The 19,875-nt window shown below is 39.7% G+C and overlaps 1 protein-coding gene across 2 annotated transcripts in view; it reads left to right on the top strand.

Annotated features, from left to right (window-relative positions):
• The first annotated feature begins 29 nt into the window (after window positions 1-29).
• Window positions 30-19,875, top strand: part of Med14 (mediator complex subunit 14) — an 81,776-nt gene continuing 61,930 nt past the window's right edge. For both annotated transcript variants that reach the window (XM_029473516.1, XM_021152961.2), the window contains exons 1-10: window positions 30-677; window positions 5,861-5,887; window positions 8,117-8,222; window positions 13,538-13,711; window positions 14,325-14,454; window positions 14,901-15,029; window positions 15,302-15,409; window positions 16,127-16,259; window positions 17,016-17,166; window positions 18,111-18,222. In XM_029473516.1, the coding sequence (XP_029329376.1) occupies window positions 445-677; window positions 5,861-5,887; window positions 8,117-8,222; window positions 13,538-13,711; window positions 14,325-14,454; window positions 14,901-15,029; window positions 15,302-15,409; window positions 16,127-16,259; window positions 17,016-17,166; window positions 18,111-18,222 (1,303 nt within the window). In that variant the 5' untranslated portion in view covers window positions 30-444. The remainder of the gene's footprint in view (window positions 678-5,860; window positions 5,888-8,116; window positions 8,223-13,537; window positions 13,712-14,324; window positions 14,455-14,900; window positions 15,030-15,301; window positions 15,410-16,126; window positions 16,260-17,015; window positions 17,167-18,110; window positions 18,223-19,875) is intronic.

Raw genomic sequence — 19,875 nt, 5'->3', positions numbered from 1 at the left:
GCTCCGCCCCTCTCCCACGCACCCCCTCCTCCTGTCCCCCAGAACAGCACAGCGCGGGGAACGGTCGCAGGTTGCCTTTGGAAAGGGCCTCCCGCGGGTTCCCCTTCCGTTCTGCCTGGCGACTTCCGCTCTCGGCCCAGCAACATGGACGCTGCAACCCGCCGGCCGGGCGGCCGCTGAGCAGTCGCGGAAGCTTCCCCACTTGAGTGGCGGCCGGCCCGCCTCTCTGCCCTCCCGCCCCACGCTCGCCTCCCTGCGGCCGGCCGGCCCGGCCCTACATGGGGGCGGGCCTCCGCAGCTTGGGCTCGGCTTCCTGTTCAGAGGCGGCCTGGCGCTAGGCGGCGGCCACTCTGCCCGCGCCCGCCTCGGTGCGGTCACCGAGCCCGGGAGGAGGCTCCAGGGCCGCATCTCAGGCGGTTGCCCCGAGCCGGGCTGTACGCCGCCATGGCCCCAGTGCAGCTGGACAACCACCAGCTGATCCCTCCTGGCGGCGGCGGTGGCAGCAGCGGCGGCGGAGGCAGCAGCAGTGGCTCCGCGTCTGCCCCGGCTCCCCCGCCGCCCGCAGCCGCTGTGGCGGCGGCAGCTGCGGCGGCAGCTAGCCCCGGCTACCGGCTTAGCACGCTCATCGAATTTCTGCTCCACCGGGCCTACTCGGAGCTTATGGTGTTGACGGACTTGTAAGTGTTGCGAACCCATGCCTGCTTCCCGGCTCCTCACTTGCCCTTCCCGCCTTCAAGAGAGGCTTATGCTTGCCATTTACTGAGCTACGCTGCTGAGCGTAGAATTTGGAAATTCATGGGGTTTAGGTTCTGGGGACAGGGAGGAGGTAACTATTGGGGATCTGGTTGACGATGAAAGCACGGAGACTGGTTAGTTTCGCATGTTAACACTTGCGCTGAAGATTGTCTTTGGGATTTTTGTCTTGAGTTCCCAACAGAAGTGTATTAATTTCTATGTGGAATATTTTCTAAAAACCTAAGTAGAAGAGTAAGCATTGAGGACTACGTAGATTTCGAACTGAACGGGATTTTCAATGAAGGGAAATGTTTTACATCTTTTTTGACAGTGTTTTAAATGAAGGTTGCAATTGTTTCTCTTAGAATGCCGGAGGTAGATTCTGTGTAAAACAATTACATTATAAATTCTGAGTCTTTCTGCAACATTTGAAAGCGTGTTAAGTCTTTATGGATGTAGTGAAAGTAGAATACTTTTTTCTAATGAGCCTCCGGGTTTCAGTCTAGTTACCTATGAAATGCCTTGGGGCGTGATTAGGGTGTTAATACCTTCAGAGTACAAGCAGACTACACGGACGGTTCACTATGTGAATAAAAGGTATTAGGAAATTTTGAAACTCTTTAGCATCTTCTACCTGAGGTCCATACAAGTTTTCACTTTTTACCTATTGTTAGGCTCCCTCAGGTTTCCAGGGAAATACGTTAGTATGCAGACGCGAGGATGTATCTTGCAATACTTTGTTACTGGAGAATTACATTTGTACATGACTAAAAGAATTAGGGCGGGCTTCACTTACTCTTGTAAAACATTCCCTTTCAGTTTTGATGTACAATATTTTATTGACTGAGACAAAGCTTAACCTTATCAAAAGTGGTGGCGGTATTACTATTCTCGGTACTACTGAGACGGGGTCTTCCTGTATAGTCGGGCTGGTCGCTAACCTTCAGTTCTGGCTCAGCCACTTTAGTGTTGGGATTACAAGTATGAGCCACTACACCTGGCTGAGATTTTTTTTTAACACACGCTTTCCGCATCTAGTAAGAGCTAGGATTACAGGTGTGTACGTCCCTCCCTCCCTACGGCTTCTGACTGAGTGACCTGTCAAGCTTAGTTCTTGTAGTAATGTACATATATTGCATGTGTTCATAAGAATTCAAGACAGTTTAATATATGTCCTGTGCATAGCTGTGGTAAAAAGACTGATCATGGATCATGTGATTGGTTTTCTGTAAAGAATTTGTAGAAATGTATTGAATTGTGTTCTATTTTTAATTTTAGGATTTAGTTTATGGAGAGGGATCTGTTTTATTGATATAGAATAATATATGTTTAGTTCCCCCCTCCACCATTTGTATGACTCCTAAACATATCTCAAGTACAGACCTCAGCTGAATTCCACATTCTGTGTCCAGCTCCTTACAACTCAATATCTAACCCAGAAGCTGTGCTCAGTGAAATATAAGATTTGTGGAAGGTAAAGCAAGAGGATCACAAGCTTTAAGGCCAGACTCTGAAGTACAAAGTGAAACTCTATTTTCAAAAAAGATTCCATAGCCAAACATGGTGGTGCATGGCTTTAATCCCTGCAGAGGCCCCACGTGCATGCCAGTTTTATGTTTGAGGCTAGCCTGGTCTATATATAGCCACTTCTAGGACATTGAGGGCTACATAGTAAGACCCTGTCTCAGACTAACCCCCCCCCCTTCTAGAAAAAAAAACCACAGGAAAAAAAAGTGTTTAGAATCACTTCTCTATGAGAGAGACCATAAAATTTGTGGCTAAACCAGGATACCTTTGAACATGGGGAAAATGTTATAAATATAGTAGTGTATATCTGTAGCCCTAGCACTTCAGAGGTCAAGGCAGGAGCATCAGAAATTAAAGAACAGCCTGTAGGCAACATTGGAAGTTTGATGTCAGCTTGGGCTGCCTGGCATTATGTTTCAGTAGTAATAATAATAATACACATTAGTTAGGGAATGTAGCCTAGTGGTAGAGCACTTGTTAGGTCCTGGCTCCCCCTCTCCAGTGCTACACAATTTTTTTTTTTTAAAGATAGAACAGCAAGCCTACACTGGGACTATGCTGTACCAACCAGGACATCTTTAAGGCCTTGGGAATTTTGCCTTACCTACTTTACTTCTTTAATTCATATGCTAATAGTCTCATTCTGTTCCGTCAACCTTCTTGCTGTTTCTCATAGTTCTTCACACAATTAACAATTGGATAATAATGCCTTTTGTTCTTTTTCCAGAAATATATGTGGTTTTCCTTCTCTTTTCCTTTAGGTCTTAGCTCACATGTAACATAGATCAAAGACTTTCTCCAAGTGCCCACATAATAGTATTTGCACCCATCCTCTTTTGTTTTCTTTTTTTCCTACAATGCTTATTCCTTGAGACATCATTAACATATTGTGCCTTCTCCTTGGAATAGGAAATCCAGGAGAACAAGGATTTTGATTTGTTTTGCTTTTCCACATGACAAGACCAATGCCTGGCATGTACTTGGGGGCATTTATTTAGTACACGAATGAACGAATTTTCATATATGTCTCAATTTTTTTTTATTTTTGGTTTTTCGAGACAGGGTTTCTCTGTATAGCCCTGGCTGTCCTGGAACTCACTCTGTAGAGCAGGCTGGCCTCAGAAATCCACCTGCCTCTGCCTTCCGAGTGTTGGGATTAAAGGCGTCAGCTATGTCTCTTAAACCATTGATGATTATGGGAAAAGCAAGTGCTATTCTTATTCTTGATACTTAGAACAACAACAACAACAAAAAACCCTTTCCAATTAAGTGTCTACTAAGATGACAAGGTTTTGTTTCTGAGACAGTTTTACTCTTCTGTATGTTAGGTTGGCACAGAACTTTGTATCTTTTTCTGCCAGTGTATTTAGGTGATTTGGTTTAGCACCAAATTTCTAGATTTTTTTTTTCCTTCTTATGCCTGTTCACCTCCAACATACACCGATGCTTTCTGCCTTAATGTTTTAGGGGCATAGATTCTATTCTTTGCTTTTTAACCTCTTTTTTGTTTGTTTGTTTGTTTTTGAGACAGGGTTTCTCTGTGTAACCCTCCCTGACTGTCCTGGACTCGGATTTGTCGACCAGGCTGACCTCCCAACTCCTGTCTGCCTCTGTCTAACAAGGGCTGAGATTAAAGGTGTGAGCCACCACACCTTTTAACCTTTTAAGGTCAGAAAATGGACATAAACTTTTACTAAAATGTGGCATAAATATGCTTGTTCTGTACCTTTTTTCTTTCATCATTTGTATCTAAGAGCTTTTTCTCCATGTGGTGGATTTTCATAAAGGAATTTAAAATAGAAGTGTGAGCATTGGGAGAAAAGGGAGGCAGGCAGCAAGTCCTGTGTTTTGTTTTAGAAATGCAGACCTTTTTTGGTGGGAGCTGATCCTTTAGGGTCTCTGGGGACAGGTAGGAGCTGCAAGGATGGTTTCTGCCTTCCTATTCTATCCCTGAGCTCTACTTTACCCCCGTCCCCCAATCCTCACTTTTTTCACTCTTGAGAACAAGGCTTCTCTGGGAGTACTGTGAGGGACTTTTATCATGTAGAGGAACTTTTCCAGGGCCTGCTTTTATTTGCAATCTTTGAGACAGGGTCTGTCTTCGCATCCTTGGCTGGCCTTGTGGTAGTCCTCACCTCTGAGCCTCCCAAGTGCTTATGATCACAGGTGTACAGGGTACCATATCTGGTTCTTATTTGTAGCCCTTAATTTCTTTCTTTCTTTTTTTTTTTTTTTAAGATTTATTATATGTAAGTACACTGTCATCTCCAGAAGAGGGCGTCAGATCATTACGGATGGTTGTGAGCCACCATGTGGTTGCTGGGATTTGAACTCCGGACCTTTGAAAGAGCTAAGAGCTGTCGGGTGCTCTTACCCACTGAGCCATCACACCAGCCCCCGGCCCTTAATTTCTACTTGGCTTTGTGATATGCTAGCCTTTCTAGCCTCTACTTAGTTTAAGCCTTCCCCTGCCCTGGACTTGGTGTTCATCAGTGTCCTAAACCCCACCTTTCCCCTAGGAATTGAACCCTGGAATGTGCTATGCAGGTGCTTTACCACTGACCTATACATACCCTTCCTCCCTGCCTAGGTTCTCTGTCATTCTGACCATACCTGTAGCTTCCATCCACCTCAATGTCTTCCCTGAGAAGAAGACAACTCACTTTAGTAGTTTCCCCTCCTTGTATGCTTTCCTGTTTGGGTGGTTGTGTGGGGGGGAAAGAACATTAAGCAGCTGGGTGCATTTTTCAGGATCTGATCATTGCTGGGCAGGTTTGACAGGTATTCAGGCAATTGAGGCTTGCACCATGAGCTAGAAGATACTGGAATGCTGGGGGGCGGGGGGGAAGGTGTTCAGAAATCTGTTTAGGGCCTTTCCAAGCATTAATGGATTAGTATAATTTATGAAGGAGAAAGTTAACATAGGTTGCTAGCAATCAGTACTAAAGAACTAGCAAAAAAGAAATAAACACTATTGGAGCTACTTAAAAATAATATAAATCCTTCATCTAACCACCATGCAAGGTCATAACTGCCATAAAACCTTGATTCTACCCTTAACTTCCAGATTCACCTACTATAGCACAATATAATGGGATTACTGCTAAGAGTCAAAGTGTTCACAGTTCAGAGACACTGACAACTAAGCACTATTCCTGCAACTGTAGCCATTTTGGTCTTAAAAGATATTTTTCTGCCTCTGGTATTTACTTATTGGAGACAGGGTCTCTATGTATCTGATTGTCTTGGAACTCACTATGTAGATCAGGCTGGCCTTAAACTGACTCCTGAGTGCTGGGGTCAAAAGGTATACACCACCTAAAACCCCAAGACTTGAGCTTTTAAACTGTTAAAGGGTCACACTGTATCTTCTGAAGCATTTTGAATGGGAAGAAATGCTACTTTTTCGGTTTTTACATTGCAGCCATATTGTTGCTAATTAATCAGTGCGGAGAGTTAGCAGCCACTTGAGCCCGTGGTTTACTGTTTGGTCAATTTTTCTGAAACATGAAGATATTAAACAAAGGCCAAATAAAGGCCACCATTGCAATTTGAGAAGGCATGCATATATTTAATCAGCTTTTTTTCTTTTTCTTAGATTGCCAAGGAAATCTGATGTGGAAAGGTGAGTATGAAAAAACTTAAATCTGTCTCCTTATTGATTTTATTTTTTTTTTTACTCTGTGAGCATGAGTATGGTGCTATTTATTGATGATGAAGAACCTAGGTCCAAAGAAACTTAGGACTGTGTATTTTGTTGGGAGCATCAGGGAGTGCATTTTTTGTGTTCTTGGTACTTGGATATAGACCCTTTCTTTTTTAAATCTTTATTGATGGCTGACCAAGACAAGTCCTGGGAGGAATAGGAAAATGTAACTGCATAGACTCTAATGGAAGTTGACTTGACTGGCTTTGGGCAGCTGGCTGTTAATTTACCAGTTGCTGTAATGATGCTGTTAGATCCTGTTATTGCTATTTTATAGTTGAAAATTTTTATTTCAATTTAAGCTTGGGCTTAAAATTTAACACTATTATGTTTCCATAGGCCAAAGAAAAAAGTTTTTTTAAAGATTTATTTACTTAATATATTTATATGAGTACACTGTAGCTGTCTTCAGACACTCCAGAATAGGGCATCAGATCTTGTTAAGGATGGTTGTGAAGCCACCATGTGGCTGCTGAGATTTGAACTTAGGACCTTCAGAAGAGCAATCAGTGCTCTTAACCACTGAGCCATCTCTCCAGCTTGGTTTTGGTTTTTTAAACTAAGTCCCTGGGGAGGTTTGTAGTATTCATTAGTGGTTACCTCTTCATTACCAATACCAAATGCCTTATTTGTAGACTTACACAGGAATCAAAAAGATAGAGCTGGAAGACACAATTGAAACTTAACCTGGTTTGTGACTTGACTGGTTAGTTTTAAAAGAAGGAAACAAGCTAGGTTTATTCTGCCTGTTGTGGAGTAGGAATGAACACTGGGCTTTTGAAGAACTGACTCATGTATACTATCAGTTGAGACACTGTGGTGTCAGAAAACCACATTAGAGTAGTTTACAGAGAAGGGCATATTTCTGATAGAGGAGCATATTTAGGGGAAAAAAATATCAGACAAATCTTGCTGCTTGTGGTAAGAGAGGGGCAGCACTGGAATTCCAAGTCCTGAGGTCGGTGGTGTCCAGGTGGTTGTATATTTGTGTTTTGTGCCTTACATTCTTGAGCTACAACCCTAGCCCTGTAAGATCTTAATGTACTTTTAGCACTTGTGCTCATTCTTGCTTGTTTTCTTTAATAATCCTTGACAGACACTGACAAAGAGCCATAAGTGTGCCTTGGCTTTTTTCTTTTTTGTTTCCAGTATTCATGGTGTTGGCTGTTCTTAAGGAAGCTTTTTTTTAGGTTGTGTGTGGTCTTATCACACTCTCAATAGCAGCTTGACTTTGACTTATTCAGTCAGTGATAGACTTCAGCAAAAACTTACGTGGGTGCGTTGCAGCAGGGTGATGTTATTGGCAAGATGGAGAGATATTGGTTGGCTGTGTAGGTCATTGAAAGGTCACATTAAATTAATAAATAGCTTCAATTGCACTTGGAGTTAGGTTAGTATTCTTCTGGGTCTTGTTATTAAATGGTCCTGGCATGTTGAAAATTTTTTCCAGTGTCTTAAACCATGAGAGGTATGATTGTCAGTTGTAGTGGTCCTGAAGAAAAGAGGTCTAGCTAATATGTAGAGGGTAGAGAGCTTTTAATGATGCTCTTAAAGCTTTATGAGACGATAAATATTGGCAATTGCTGGGTAGAAAAAGTATAGAAAGGAATACGATATAAAAATAGATATTGACAGACCTACCTTTTACCAATCTTTAATTTGGGTAAGGTAATGTATTCAACTTTGTCATCGAAATCATCAGAGTGTTTGTTTGTTTGTTTGTTATGCTATTGTAAGTTGGGAAATAACCCTTGATTTTTATAGAAGGACATAGTTTCAAGCTTTGGTAAAGAGTATATTTCAACTCCTCCAACCAAAATGGTAACTAATTACCAGTAACTTCAGTTATGAAGTTTATACTAACTTTCACTTCCACATATCCATACGTTTAGTATATTTTAGGAATCATTTAGTATAATAAAAAATTAGTTTCAAGTTGTAATTCATTGTGGAAAAATTCCTATTGGATTTATTGCTCTATGGTAAAGGTATGAGAAGAACACAAAAATGAGATGAAATTAATATTTGTGTAAAAATTTTTAGGTTAATTTTGTTGTGCTTGTAAATAAATGCTTTTTTATTTAGAAGAAACACGTTGTGAAAAATAATGTGCTGCTGGTTCAGATGAAGAATTGTTTTATTTTATAGGAAAATAGAAATTGTACAGTTTGCTAGCCGGACACGTCAACTCTTCGTTCGATTATTAGCTTTAGTAAAATGGGCCAATGATGCTGGCAAAGTAGAGAAGTGTGCGGTAAGTTAAATTTTTGTTTTTAATTTGTATAGAAGAACTTTGAGAGCTGCACATTGGTAACATGTGATCTTTAGCACCCAGGAGTCTGGGTAATGATGATCATGAGGTCTAGGTTAGAGACTACATGGCAAGATGCTGTCTCAAAACAAATGCCTTTAAATGTTATATGCATAACCTAGAAATTTAACTTTAACATCTGTTGATTTCAAAGTTATCACTGATGTCAGTAATCACGTTCCTTTATGATAATACATAGTGTATTTATCTGTGGAAGGCTAGTATTTGTATATGGACACTTGACCAAAAGGAAGAGGAGGAGATATGTGGAAGACTTACATGAGGAGACTTTAGATAGAACACTGGAGAAACTAAAAGGGGAGAAATGGTTGGCTTTAAAACTTTATAATTCTTCAGAGCAGTGGTTCTCAACTTGTGTGTCAAGACTCCTTTGGTAAACTTTCATCTCCAAATATATTTACATTACAATTCATAACAGTAGCCAGATTACAGTTATGAAATAGCAACAAAACAATTTTATGGTTAGGGTCAGCATAACATGCAGAATGGTATTAAAGGTATTAAAGTACTGTTTTGGAGTTAGGAAGATTCTCTTCAAGTTTGCTTATTGATTTTTTTTGATGTCCTTATGAGAATGACAGAGTCTGTATTTTCTGTTTTACAGATGAGATGATTAAATTTCTAGAAAATGTGTGGTTTCTTCAAGGTCACAGAACTGATGACAGCGTGTATCAATCAGTTCAGTTGCTTGCTCAAAGACTAGTGAGCATAAGGGATGGTGGGGAGACTTGAGTAAAGCCTCCTATACTGCCTGCTTTCCGGGACACTTAGAGTCTTTGGACTGGTGAATTTTTTTTTTTTTTTTGAGACAGGATTTCTCTGTGTAGCCCTGGCTGTCCTGGAACTCACTCTGTAGACCAGGCTGGCATAGAACTCAGAAACCCACCTGCCTCTGCCTCCTGAGTTAAAGGCGTGCGTGTGCCACCGCTGCCCAGCTGTTGAATTGCTCTTAATTCAAAGAAGTGACTTCATTGAGTGAAGTGTAACAAAGATTAAATCAACCCTCTAAAAATGTTTTAGGGAGCTGAGGATGTAGTTTAATTGGTAGAAAACTTCTACAGCATGTAGGAAGCCCTGGATTCCATCGATTTCCAGCGCTGCATAAAGCAGGCATAGTGATGTTTATTTACCCTGTAATCTCAGCAATTGGGAGGTGGAAGCAGGAGGATCAGAAGATTAAATTCGCAGGGCGGTGGTGGCACGCGCCTTTAATCCCAGCACTCAAGAGGCGGAGGCAGAGGCAGGCGGATTTCTGAGTTCGAGGCCAGCCTGATCTACAAAGTGAGTTCCAGGACAGCCAGGGTTACACAGAGAAACCCTGTCTTAAAAAAAAAAACAAACAAACAGATCATCTGTGGCTACTAGTCAGTTGAAGCTAGCCTGGACAACAAACAACAGATGCTTTTCCCACATAACAATAGTAAGAAAAACCAAGTTTTAAGGTAAGAATGTTAAGAGAACAGCCTAGAGGGGCCTTGGGTGAGTTCACTGTGAGAACTTGGGGAGTATGATTTGGTGCTCACAGATGAGGAACACTGCTCTTGTTTTACTTCAATTGTTCCTAAAGAGTTCATACTGGAAAAGGCAATTAAATAGTGAATAAAGTCCTGAAATGAAGACAGCATGCCCCTACTTTCATTGAGGTGCCCTTTTTAGGCTCAGCTCTACAAGACCAACTATATGTCTACCTGCTGTCAATTAAATTTGTTGAATGGAAAGGAAGTGCAGAGATACATAACTTACCAGTGATTCTCACATTCCTTTTTTTGTTGTTGTTGTTTTTCGAGACAGGGTTTCTCTGTGTAGCCCTGGCTGTCCTGGAACTCACTCTGTAAACCAGGCTGACCTCTAACTCAGAAATCCACCTGCCTCTGCCTCCCGAGTGCTGGGATTAAAGGCGTGCGGGGGCCACCACTGCCAGGCTACGGAGAACTTTTGAAGCTCTCAAACTTAACCTAGCCAGATCTAATTTGTTAATCTGCTTTAATCTATGAACACTAGGAACCTTTTAAAAATGTCAATACACCAAAAAAAAAATGTCAATACAGGATAGAGTAAAAAACAAAAAAGGAGCCGGGCGTGGTGGTGTACGCCTTCTTTAAGTCTGTCTTGAAAAACCAACCAACCAACCAAACAAAAAAATCTCTGTAGTTTATCAAGCTTCTTACATAAAAATCAGCAGGGTAATGATGGTGCACACCTTTAATCCCAGCACTTGAGAAACAGGCAAGTGCATCTCCATGAGTTCGAGGACAGCCAGGCTACACAGAGAAACCCCGTCTTGAAAACCCAAAGAAAAGAAAAAAATGAACAGCTACCTGCCATGATGGTACTGTAGTATATTTATTTTAGCACTCTGGTAAATTAAAAATGGAGAATTTTCTTTTTGTAAGCTGGTGAGGGTTCTTATTCCACAAAAGCCCTACTCTACAAAGCAGTCGACAGCACAGCTATAGTTCTGGTCTGATTTCTCTAACATTTTCACCTTGGTTTTAGCCTGCTTTAGTCTTTGCTTAACCTGTTAAACTCGATTGCCCAAACTTTTGGGAAAGTTGCCAAACCAAAAGAAGGAAAAAGATCATAAAATTGGACTTTGAAAAGTTCTAGAATATAGGTTTTCTTTTTGAAGCATATCCTGTTAGTTTCTATTGTCCGTTTGACACAAACTATAGTAACCTGGGAAGAGAAAACTCCCCCAGTTGATTAAGATAGATAGGTTTCTGGTCATATTTGGAGCATTTTCTTGATTGCTAAGTGGTATGGGAAGCCCAGCCCACTGAGCGTGATCTTCCCTGCATAGTATAAGAAAAGTCTAAGTTTTGCTATGCTATGTAAGAAAACTAGCTGAATATAAGCTAGTGAGTGAGTCAGCAAGCAGCATGTCTTTGTGTCTTCTGCTTGAGTTCTTGTCCTGCCCTCCTTTAATGGTGTATTAAGATATAGAAGTGTGAGCTGTACAAACCCTTTCCTCTAAGTTGCTTTTGATCAGAGTGTTTTGTCACAGATGCAGAAAGCAAACTAGAACACAGGGGAAAATAATTTTTTTTTATTGACATTAGTGCGTAGTTCTAGTTCTGTCATCTTAGCCATGACAGCTGTAGACCAGTTTTGTTAGACATGTTTATCTGTCTCTGAGTAAGCTAATATACCCTTCTTTGTAATATTGATCAAAAGCATATTTGACTTAGGTTGGCCTTAAACTATCAGTCCTCTTGTCTTTCTTGAGTGCTGGGATTACAGATATGTATGTACCACCAGCACACTCAGTTTTTGAGCTAGTGTTTTGAATTGTATGTTACATCTCCCTTTAGCTGGGGAGGTGGGCTGGAGAGATGGCTCAGGGGTTAAGAGCATTAACTGCTCTTCTGCAGGACCCAGTTTGACTCCCATCTCACTCATGGCAGCTCATAGCCATCTGTAACTTCAATTTCAGGGAATCTAATGCACTCTGCTGTTTTTTTTTAACCTCTTTGTGTACCAGATATACACATGGTACATAGACATACTTGAAGATGTAGACAAAACACCTATGCACAAATAAATTAAGAATTCAAAAAGTTTCCTCAAGGGAGAAAAGTTTCCATTGTCTATAAATGTGATTGGGAAGTTAAAATTTGCAAACTTTTGTACAGTAAGCAATATTCAATGTACTGTGGTTAGTGTATTTTGAGTCTGTCTCATTACACAGAGTAGTGCAGGCCGGATAAACTGATATCTCAGTTTATCTGTCATCTTCCCAGAGGGAGGTCTCTGGTTTTCTTTTCCCTTAACTTGGTCTTAAGAACATTTTCTGTTGACTCTTAAAATGGCTTAAATTGCTGGGCTGTGGTAGCGCACTCCTTTGATCTCAGCTTTTGGGAGGCAGAGGCAGGCGGATTTCTGAGTTGAAGGCCAACCTGGTTTACAGAGTGAGTTCCAGGACAGCCAGGGCTATACAGAAAAACCCTGTCTTGAAAAACAAACAAACAAAAAAACCCAACCAACCAACCCAAAAAAAAAAAAAAAAAAAGCCTTAAATCAGAGTTAAAACCAGTTCAGCAATTGAGACTGTTTTAGTAGTATCATGGCTATGAATAAGAAGTTAGAGTTGGTGACATTGATAGAACATTGCATCAGTTATAAAAGGTAACATTTCAAGATATACACTGGGTCTAAAACTATGAGAAGAAACCCCATTTTGTGGTTCTAGCTTCTCTAATTATTAAGCTATATTTCTTTGGAAAAAGGTCTTTACCTGTGAATCAGTTTTCTCATCTCTAAGGTGATAGATGGTAGCTATCTGGTTCTGTTTTCTAGAGTTGTAGAAATGAGACAATAAAACAGCTGTGGAACTGGCACTGTAAAAAAGATCATGGTCTATGTATGGTGCCCCCTTACATTAGCTCTGGGGGACTTGTTTTAAGTTGTTCACCAGAAACCTTTTTTTTTTTTTTTTTTTTGAGACAGGGTTTCTCTGTGTAGCTCTGGCTGTCCTGGCACTCACTTTGTAGACCAGGCTGGCCTCGAACTCAGAAATCCGCCTGCCTCTGCCTCCCGAGTGCTGGGATTAAAGGCGTGCACCACCACGCCCGGCGCACCAGAAACCTTTTTGAAGGACATGAAAGAAAGGAATGTTAGATATTGATGTAAAACAGAACTAAAGGTTTGAAGGAGATGGTTTTCAGCCCTGTCATGACTTTAACTGACTAGAAAACTAATCGAATGTCTGTGTTGGGCAGATAGTTGGCTTGGATCTCAGATTGGGCAATATGTACTGTTTCCTGTATTCTAGGCATGGTTCTGAAGGCTAGTTATGTAATACACTCAGAACAACTTTATTCATTAGGTTGAGAATCATCTCCATTTTACTGTTGAAAACCTGAGACATCCATGGGCAGTGGTGGCACACGCCTTTAATCCCAGCATTTGGGAGGTAGAGGTCAAGGCAGGCAGAGTTTGAGGTCAACCTGCGCTATAGAGTTCCAGGACAGCCAGGGCTGTCTCAGGATGAAAACCTTAGGCATAGAACTTGTTTGCCCAAGTAGACATGGCTAGTAAATTACAAGGTTAAAATTTATATCGAGGCAGTCTGGGAGTCCATGATTTTAAATACTTCATTGCTATCCAACACTAGAAGTCTGGTTAGGATAATTTTTACTCTTGATATTTCATCTGATAAATAAGAAGCCACCTATATTAATTTCTTTTTAAGTTTGCTTTGGAGTGAGTAAATGATGTATTTACCCTTTGCTTTAAAGATGATCTCAAGCTTTTTAGATCAGCAAGCTATCTTATTTGTGGATACCGCTGACCGCTTGGCCTCCTTAGCTAGAGATGCCCTGGTCCATGCACGCCTGCCTAGTTTTGCTATCCCATATGCCATTGATGTACTGACTACTGGCTCTTATCCACGGCTTCCAACCTGCATCAGGGTAAGTGTTTTGCCCCTTTACTCCGAAAAGTCTTTGGGTTTGGATAGCACAGTATAGAAGAAGCTGTTTTGTTTTGTTTCATTTTCCCTTAAAAAAAAAAAGGTAGTTTATGTAGTTTCTTTTTTTTTCTCTATAAGTAAAAGTAGGATAGTTTGAAATAAATTGGGGCCAAGTGAACTAGGGAATCTCTTTTTTCCTCCTTTTTTCTCCATTTCCTTCCCTTTCCCCATCCTTGTTGGGAGTGAGTAGATGTGCAAATATAATTTAGTGTGTATTTCAGATGTGAACATGACTCCATAGCAGTGGTATTTTGGAAGTGCTTAAAAATGAGTTGTTGCTATTGTATTGTGTACATTTAGGAAATAGAGGAAGTCATCTAGTGACATTTACTTGGTGTCATAAATGGAGCACCATGAAGAACAGGGCTTTAGCAAGGTGGCTGAGAATTATTTACAGTGAAATGTATAGTCACTAGTTTTGGATGCAGACAACAGAAATGAGTGTTGTGATTGTCTTGAGTACAGTAAGAAGTACTCACGTGTACAGTCGGGTGCAGGTAAACATTTACATCTTTTGTATATTATTTAAAAAATATTTTTCATTTTTTTTGTAGGACAAAATTATTCCTCCAGACCCAATTACCAAAATTGAGAAACAAGCCACACTTCATCAGCTTAATCAGATTCTTAGACATAGGCTTGTAACGACAGATCTTCCTCCACAGCTAGCAAATCTTACAGTGGGTATGTACCTAAGATTGTTTTTGTAAGAATACTTTTTTAAGTGACCGTTTGGGTTTTGTTCAAAGAACAAGTAAATGAAGTTTTGATTTTGTGGTGGTTGAACCTATGTTTTGCCATCCATAACTGTTCTCTCTTTGGTACCTAAAAGTAATGTGGTGGTCTCTGCACTGAGGGGAAATGAGTGGAATTACCTGAGACTGGAAGAGAAAAGAGGTTCCAAAGTTGAGCCTGGAGGACATGCTCTGGTGTTTATTCATAATGTAACAAGAGGTGCCTTTGCTTTCTTAATGACCTGGACATTGGTACTCTCTCTGTTTGAATCACTGACTTGTTTCAACACCAGGATGAAAGTTAGTCTGTTTAAAATGTCTTATAAGTGAGACTGAAACTTGGAGGTTAGCCAGAAGCTTAGTGTTTGAAAGCAGTACATTTTCCTCTTCTAAAAGCAAATGGCCGTGTGAAGTTTCGAGTTGAAGGAGAATTTGAAGCAACCTTGACAGTGATGGGTGATGACCCAGAAGTCCCATGGCGTCTTCTCAAGCTAGAAATTCTAGTTGAGGATAAGGAAACAGGAGGTAAGTCATCATAGTAATGGTTTTGGCATTCTTATATTAGTGAAGTATTCCTGTGGGAAAATATGTGTAGTAATTCTATAATTTGAAGCAAAATTTTGATAAGCATAACTACTTACTGATGGAAGAATTTTCAGTGTGTAAGCTATAGTTTTCTCAAAATCTTAACTCCTTTTTTTTAATTTAAATTTATTTTTAGTGTACACTTTCTCAGTTAATGCTATATAATGCTGACTTTTCTAATTAACTCCTTTCTTTTCTTCTGCCAATGGAAGATGGGCGAGCTTTGGTTCATAGCATGCAAATCGATTTTATCCATCAGCTGGTCCAGTCTAGGCTCTTTGCTGATGAGAAACCTCTTCAGGACATGTACAACTGCCTACGTATCCTTCTGATATTTGAGACCTGAGACCTACTGCTTTTGTGTCTCCCTCTTCTACATTTTCTGTTTATCCTTTGTGTAGTAGTCTGGCCTCTCCTTCCCACACCCTACCTTTTTTGGGTATAAATAGACATGGAGAGAACATGAATAGACATTGTGTGAACATTAATGGCATATCTATAAGATTTCAAATTTTACCACTGCTTTGCAGACAACTCCTAAAAGTGATTGCTTTGGCAAGGTGGTACATAATCCCAGCACCTGAGAGGAGAGGCAGCAGGATGTTGACTTCGAGGCCATCCTGTGCAGCATAGCTACTTCAAAGTCAGTCTGTTGTACATAATGAGAAGCTGTCTCAAAAAAAGGTACCATTTTGATCTGGAAATATGTTATTTGTTCAGTTTGTATTTTCCAAACAATGATCAATTAAGGGGCAAACCTAGACATTAGTTTTGGTTATTTAGGCCAAAATTATCAGCCCTTTTTCTAAAATTATTCCACACATTCTACTACTACTACTTGTGATGAGTCATTTGAGAAGATAATTCAGAAAACCACAAATTCTGTCATATTTAGGATGAGTCATTAGACAAAGATAATTCTAGAAAATGTCTCCATAGCCAGCTTTTGCGAGATAGATTCCTTGTTAGATGATGTTTACCTGTGCTTAGTAGCTGCTTCAGTAACATACTGTATTTTGCTTAACAAGATAAATCAGATTGTTTCTGCTTATCGCTTCAACTAGAAGTATTACATTCCCAGACACTAATGTTAATCCGAGAGAGGTGGGGAGACCTTGTACAGGTGGAAAGATACCATGCTGGAAAGAGCCTCTCCCTCTCAGTTTGGAAGTAAGTAAAATTGGTTCTGGTAGGTCATTGTGATAAGTGAAGCCTGTCTTTTTGGTTTCTTTCCCTTGTACAACTGACTTATTACATATGAATAGCTATGTGCCCATAGTAATGTGCTTTAATTTAGTAAAGTCTCACTATCACGTAGGCCATCTGAGACATCCATTACTTTACTGTGGGCTCATGCCAGATTGTTCAAAAAACTATGAGATCAGATTGAGCTTTGGGTGATGCTGGTGATGAATCTAGGCCTTATGCATGCAAGGTCAGCCCTCTGCCAGTGCAGCTATAGCCCTATCCCCAAAGGTTAGAGTGTTGACTATCATCACTTTTTAAAACATACTTGCTTATTTATCACAGTTTCCCCTTTTAAATTGTAACTTTGAAAACTGATTTGGAGAAAATTGCTATGAGCCTATTTATCATCTTTATTTCCTGTTTCAAATTGACTACATTCTGATTTTCTGTGGATAAATCAGAGGCAAATACTTACAAGACGGTTTCTGTTTCCAGGTTTCTTTTTTTTTGTGAGTGCATGTATCTTATTTTTAAATTCAGTATCTATTTCTAAAATGCAGTAGAACAAATGCTGAATTGGATTATGGAATGTCTTCTCAGTATTAATGTATTCCCTGCACAAACACTGAGGGCCTGCTATGTTCAAGGTTCTGACTCAGCATAATGCATGTTTCTATTTGACTGTAAACGGTGAAAAGCTGTGTTTATATGTCACTCTCCCCCTGCCCCCCCTTTCAGTCAACAGGTTCTAGGGAGAAAAACAGGCACAGCATCTGTTCACAAAGTTACAATTAAAATCGATGAGAATGATGTCTCCAAGCCTTTACAGATTTTTCATGATCCTCCTTTGCCAGCTTCTGATTCTAAATTAGTAGAAAGAGCCATGAAGGTAAAGGGTTCTCAGTGTATTTTAATATTGATTTGATTAAATAAATATAATTTAGCACATATAAAACTTTCAGCAAAAGTTCTTCAAGATATGTAATTTTTAAAACCCTGTGTGAAACTTGTTTTATACTTCTGTATTTGTTTTTGGTCTTTTAAACATCTAATAGAATAACATAACTTTTCATATCTTTCAGTTTCAGTTCATAGGAGAATGCTACTGGTTGCATCTGAGCGTACTCTTTGATGCTGAATTATGCCCCTAGCCTAGTTTAAGTTTTATAGTTTAAATCAAATTATTTTGTTTTAAGGTCTGGCACCTGAGAACTGTGATTACTGATATGTATATAAACTCTAGATTTACATTTATCAAAAATACTTTGTTTTGAAGCAGGGTCTCAAAGTGTAGCCTTGGCTCTCTTGGAACTTGCTATGTAGACCAGGATGGCCTCAACTCGTGTAGATGGAGCTGCCTGCCTCTGCCTCCCAAGTATAAAAGGAAGAATCTCTCCTGTCACCCAGCTGGCCTCAATCTTGTTATGTATCTGAGAATGACCTTGGATTTCTGATCCTCCTGCATGTACCTCCTGAATGCTGGGATTATAGTCATAGGCCACCACACACAGTTTCCAATGTGCCGGGGAATCAAATCCATAGCTTCCTGCATTCTGAGCACTCAACTAACTGAACTTGCCCGGTCTCCTATACCTTGCAAACAAACAAACAAAAAGAAATTTAGTTTGGATGTTTCCAATGTCATTAAATACAATGAAAATAATTAAAAGCTCAGAATCATTAAGTTCTATTTTTACTTTATCTAAATTTGCTTATACTGGATAATTTCCAATACTGAAAAGAAGTATCTTAAGGCATAGTTGTGTCCATTCACACACTTACAATAAAAATATTTTAATTGTACATTGGATTTTATTGTTGCTGTTTATGCAGATTGACCACTTATCAATAGAAAAGCTCCTGATTGACAGTGTACACGCACGAGCCCACCAGAAGCTGCAGGAACTGAAGGCCATTCTTAGAAGCTTCAATGCCAATGAAAACTGTAGGTGTTTTTAATTCATACTCTGGTTTTTCTTTTATTTAAGAGTTGTTCTCATATGACTTTCTCCTGATGTATGGTTTTGTTGAGGATGCTGGACATTTGTTGCATTTAACCTGAAATCTACCAAATTAGTCCTAATTTTCTCTCTCTCTTACTTAGCTTGTATTAATTTTTAAACTGTTTGCATGTTATCTCCTAAAAAATTTATACTTATGGAAATAGAAACATTTTAATATGACTTGTAATTTAGTGTTTCTTTTGACAAAGCAGTACTGCAAATGTTTTTATAATGTATTTAAAAATATGGCTGAGTAATGCAGAATTCATGTCTTTAGTTTTGTATAACAGTATTGAGTAAGAAATGCACATGTAAAGAGTAAGTCTTGTAAGTCATGGAAGACATGTGAGTCTTCCAAGTTTTAACTACCTATCTAGTCTATTATGAACTTTAGAAAGCAAACTCTAGCATTTCATGTGCTTCTCTATTTACTATTCTTACCTCCACCCCATCCCCCCCCCCCCTTACAGGGTATCACTATATAACCCAGGCTGGCTTCAAATTTGTGGTCTTGCTACTTCAGTTTCTCACTGCCCAAGATAACAGGCATGGGCCACTATATCCAGCTCCTTCAATTGGTTTTGACCATAGTTACCCTATGTTCAAAGTTCATAGTGTAATGAAAGTAGAAACTAGCAGTAGGGGAAGTACAGAGCCTAGATCACTCCATTACACTCCCAGAAAAAGTGACTTCTTAGCTATGTAAGCGTAGATAAGGTCATTTTGATAAAAGATAAAAACTCTGCCTGTAGCAAGGATCATTTTGAAAAATGGACAGTACATATTCAAGAATGCTGTGTTCTGTTGAATAGTTAGACATACTAGTTAATAATAATGTACTTGTACTATGTACTTTAAAGTAGCTACAAATGACGATTTTCACTGTTCTCATCACATAAATACTAAGGTGATGGATATACTAATTACTGACTTGATCATTGCACAATTTATAAGTTATTGTAATATCACATAATCTATAATATATAATTATTTTGTCAGCAAAAGATTCAAGGGCTGGCGAGATGGCTCAGCAGTTAAGAGTGCCGACTGCTCTTCCGAAGGTCCTGAGTTCAAATCCCAGCAACCACATGGTGGCTCAAAACCATCTGTGATGAAATCTGATGCTCTCTTCTGGAGTGTCTGAAGACAGCTACAGTGTACTTACATATAATAAATAAATCTTTAAAATATATTCAATGAAAATTAAAGAATAGATGTGTAAAGTAGGACTGACAAGTTAATATTAATGCATTAATATATTAAAAATTTTTAAAATTAGTGTGCAGAACAATAGGTCTCTTTCTTGACATCATTATTTTTTATGTGTATGGATGTTTTGCTTGCATGTATGTCTGCCCTCAGATGCCAGAAGAGAGTATAGAATTCCCTAGAACTGGAGTTACAGACTATTGTTAACTGCAATGTAGGTACTGGGAATTGAACAAGGGTCTACTGGAGAAATAGGCAGTACTCTTAACTGAGCCATCTCTCCAGCTCCCTCTTTCCCTTCCTTCACTAGCTTTGTAGACCAGACTGGCTGTGAACTTGCAGCAATCCTGAGTCAGTGCCTTCTCTCCTTAAGTGCTACGACAACA

This window comes from Mus caroli, chromosome X (assembly GCF_900094665.2).
Source record: "Mus caroli chromosome X, CAROLI_EIJ_v1.1, whole genome shotgun sequence".
Taxonomy (NCBI): domain Eukaryota; kingdom Metazoa; phylum Chordata; class Mammalia; order Rodentia; family Muridae; genus Mus; species Mus caroli.
The sequence above is the reverse complement of the archived record's forward strand: the minus strand, read 5'-3'. Positions and strand labels throughout refer to the sequence as shown.